General features: G+C 57.4%; 1 protein-coding gene across 1 annotated transcript in view; it reads left to right on the forward strand.

The window, feature by feature from the left end:
- The window catches only part of TNFAIP8L1 (tumor necrosis factor, alpha-induced protein 8-like 1), a 26,292-nt gene that overhangs the window by 12,884 nt on the left and 10,492 nt on the right, over positions 1-2,916 (forward strand). Inside the window, exon 2 of the mRNA XM_011967472.1 lies at positions 2,669-2,909. Coding sequence (XP_011822862.1) covers positions 2,672-2,909 — 238 coding nt within the window. The 5' untranslated portion in view covers positions 2,669-2,671. The remainder of the gene's footprint in view (positions 1-2,668; positions 2,910-2,916) is intronic.

The following is a 2,916-nucleotide window of genomic DNA, read 5'->3' on the forward strand; positions in this document are numbered from 1 at the left end:
TGGGGGTTTGGTCACAAGCTTCTGCCCCAGGACAGAGTTAGTTCTGATCTTCCCCATATTTCAGATGGGGAAACTGAGACCCGTTAAGTTGCTTGCTGCAGAGGCCAGAGCTGGGAGCAGGCCCTAAATATCAGGGTTGCCCTCTAAGACTCAGGGCCAGTTGAGGGTGTTAGATGGGGAAGGCAGAGGGAGTTGGGGTTCAAGGGCGTTGGGAGCCAGTGGTCACTGTATTGCTGTGCGGCCTTGGGGAAGTGGCTCAGCCTCTCTGAGCCTTTGTGGTCTCTTCTACAAAACAAGCAACCTGCCTAGTACACGGTGGGGGTGATGAAGTGGGCATATGTCATTGACTCAGGGCCTGCCACGTGGTGCTGAGTCAACAGCACCCCTTTTCTGGCCCAGGCCTGCGCAGAGCCAGGGTCTGGTGACGGAGGTCGGAGGGCAGGGGCGGCCCATCCAGTAATTCCCGTGCCTGCCCTGACCTCAGAGGGCGGCCGAGGGTTTGGAACTTCTCCCGGAGTCTGAACTCACACAAAGACCAGCTTTGTGGGGGCTCCTGGGGTAGGTGGGTACCCACATGGCATTCCGAGACTGGCAGCCTGGCACTGGGGTGGGAGTGGAGGCTGAGCAGGGCCTGGGCAGTGAGGGAGACCGGGGGCGGGTCTCAGCCCCTCCCCCCTCCCCCAGTTCTTTCACACTCCCCTCTTCATTCAGCAGATATTTCTGGAGTCTTCAGGGACGCTGTGGATAAGGAATCGGGCCCCTGACCTCCCCTGCAGCCTGGGGTGAGGCAGACCAATGGGGGTGCAGAGCCGGGGAGCAGAAGAGCAGTGGGGATGCCTGGGACACCTGCATCTCAGAGGAGGCAGAGACTTGGGGGCCAAAGTGATGGGGATGTATAGGAGTTTACCAGGGAAGAGGCAGGTGCTTCGGGACCAGGGCTTTGGGGATGTATAGGAAGGAGTTCACCTGGGAAGAGGCAGGGGCTTAGGGGCCAGGGCTTTGGGGGATGTATAGGAGTTCACCAGGGAGGAGACAGGGTCTTAGGGTATTGGGGTACACAGGGAAGAGTCAGGGCTCCAAGTGAGGTATGGGGCTTGGTCCTGGGAGCTTCGGGGAGCTGTCAGCTGGTTCTCAGCAGGTAAGGGCTATGCCCCACTCTGAGATTTAGGAAGAATTCCGGAGCTGCAGGAAGGAGGTGGGTGGAGGGGGAAGCTCCAGGGCCGGGGAAATTGGGCAGGCTACAGGGCAGAGTGGACAGAGAAAAGGAGCAGACAGGGACAGGGGGGTGGCTCTGCAGTCAGAGGCCTGGCTCTTGTGCCTCGAGAGCTGGCCAGCCTCTCACCTTGGCCACCTCCCCTGCCCCAGCCTGGACAGGGGCTGTCCAAGTCAGTGTTTCCCTGTTGGAGGAATCATCGGAGCCATGCCTTCCCAGAAACCCCACAAATGTCTGCCTGTCAACACATCACCCCCTGGCTCACTTGGAGTCGAAGGCCTTAGGCATGCCTGTGATAAACCCTGTGGAGGCTGGGCACGGTGGCTCCCACCTGTAATCTCAGCACTTTGGGAGGCCGAGGCGGGCGGATCACGAGGTCAGGAGATTGAGACCATCCTGGCTAACATGGGGAAACCTCATCTTTACTAAAAATACAAAAAATTAGCTGGGTGTGATGGCGGGCGCCTGTTGTCCCAGCTACTAAGGAGGCTGAGGCAGGAGAATGGCGTGAGCCTGGGAGGCGGAGCTTGCAGTGAGCCGAGATCGCACCACCACCGCACTCCAGCCTGGGCGACAGAGCGAGACTCCGTCTCAAAAATAAATAAATAAATAAATAAACAAACAAACAAACAAACCAACCAACCCCGTGGGGGCAGTGGGGCTGAAGGCACTGCCATAGTAACGGGGCTCCTCCACCCTGAGCAGCCTGGAGTCTGGGGCTTACTTGGAACCCCATCTCACAGAGCTGTGGGGTGAGGGTGGGGAGTGTTGAGCTGGACCTAGGGGTATGGAACGGAACCCCCTGTAATGATCACCTTGAGCCCCTTCTCAGCTCATAGCAAGGATATGGTGGGTTTGAGGACTGGTGTCAGGCCCTACAGATAGTGGGTTTCAGAAGGGCCTTCTCTGTTTATAATAATAATCAAATAATAATAAATAAAAAATAAAATTTTTGATTTTGTTTTGTAGAGATAGGGTCTTGCTATGTTGCCCAGGCTGGTCTCAAACTCCTGGCCTCAATTCACCTGCCTCAACCTCCCAAAGCACTGGGACCACAGGCATGAACCACAGGCTTGAATTACAGGCTGGAGTGCAGTGGCATGGACTCAGCTCACTGCAACCTCCGCCTCCCAGGTTCAAGGGATTCTCCTGCCTCAGCCTCCCAAGTAGCTGGGATTATGGGCGCCCACCACCAAACCTGGCTAATTTTTGTATTTTTAGTAGAGACAGGGTTTCACCATGTTGGCCAGGCTGGTCTCGAACTCCTGACCTCAGGCGATCCGCTGGCCTCGGCCTCCCAAATTTTTGCGATTACAGGCGTGAGCCACTGCGTCCAGCATGACACTTTTTAAAGAAACACATTCTGCCAGGCCCTCTGGGGTCTGTGGTGGTGTCACCTCTTCTGTGTGAGTGCCCCAGCGTGCGAAACTGATGGCTGGTCCCTGTCCCCCGCAGGCCATGGACACCTTCAGCACCAAGAGTCTGGCTCTGCAAGCGCAGAAGAAGCTCCTGAGTAAGATGGCATCTAAGGCAGTGGTGGCCGTGCTGGTGGATGACACCAGCAGCGAGGTGCTGGACGAGCTGTACCGCGCCACCAGGGAGTTCACGCGCAGCCGCAAGGAGGCCCAGAAGATGCTCAAGAACCTGGTGAAGGTGGCCCTGAAGCTGGGGCTGCTGCTGCGCGGGGACCAGCTGGGCGGGGA

The sequence above is a fragment of the Mandrillus leucophaeus genome, unplaced genomic scaffold (assembly GCF_000951045.1).
Source record: "Mandrillus leucophaeus isolate KB7577 unplaced genomic scaffold, Mleu.le_1.0 Scaffold8, whole genome shotgun sequence".
Taxonomy (NCBI): Eukaryota; Metazoa; Chordata; class Mammalia; order Primates; family Cercopithecidae; genus Mandrillus; species Mandrillus leucophaeus.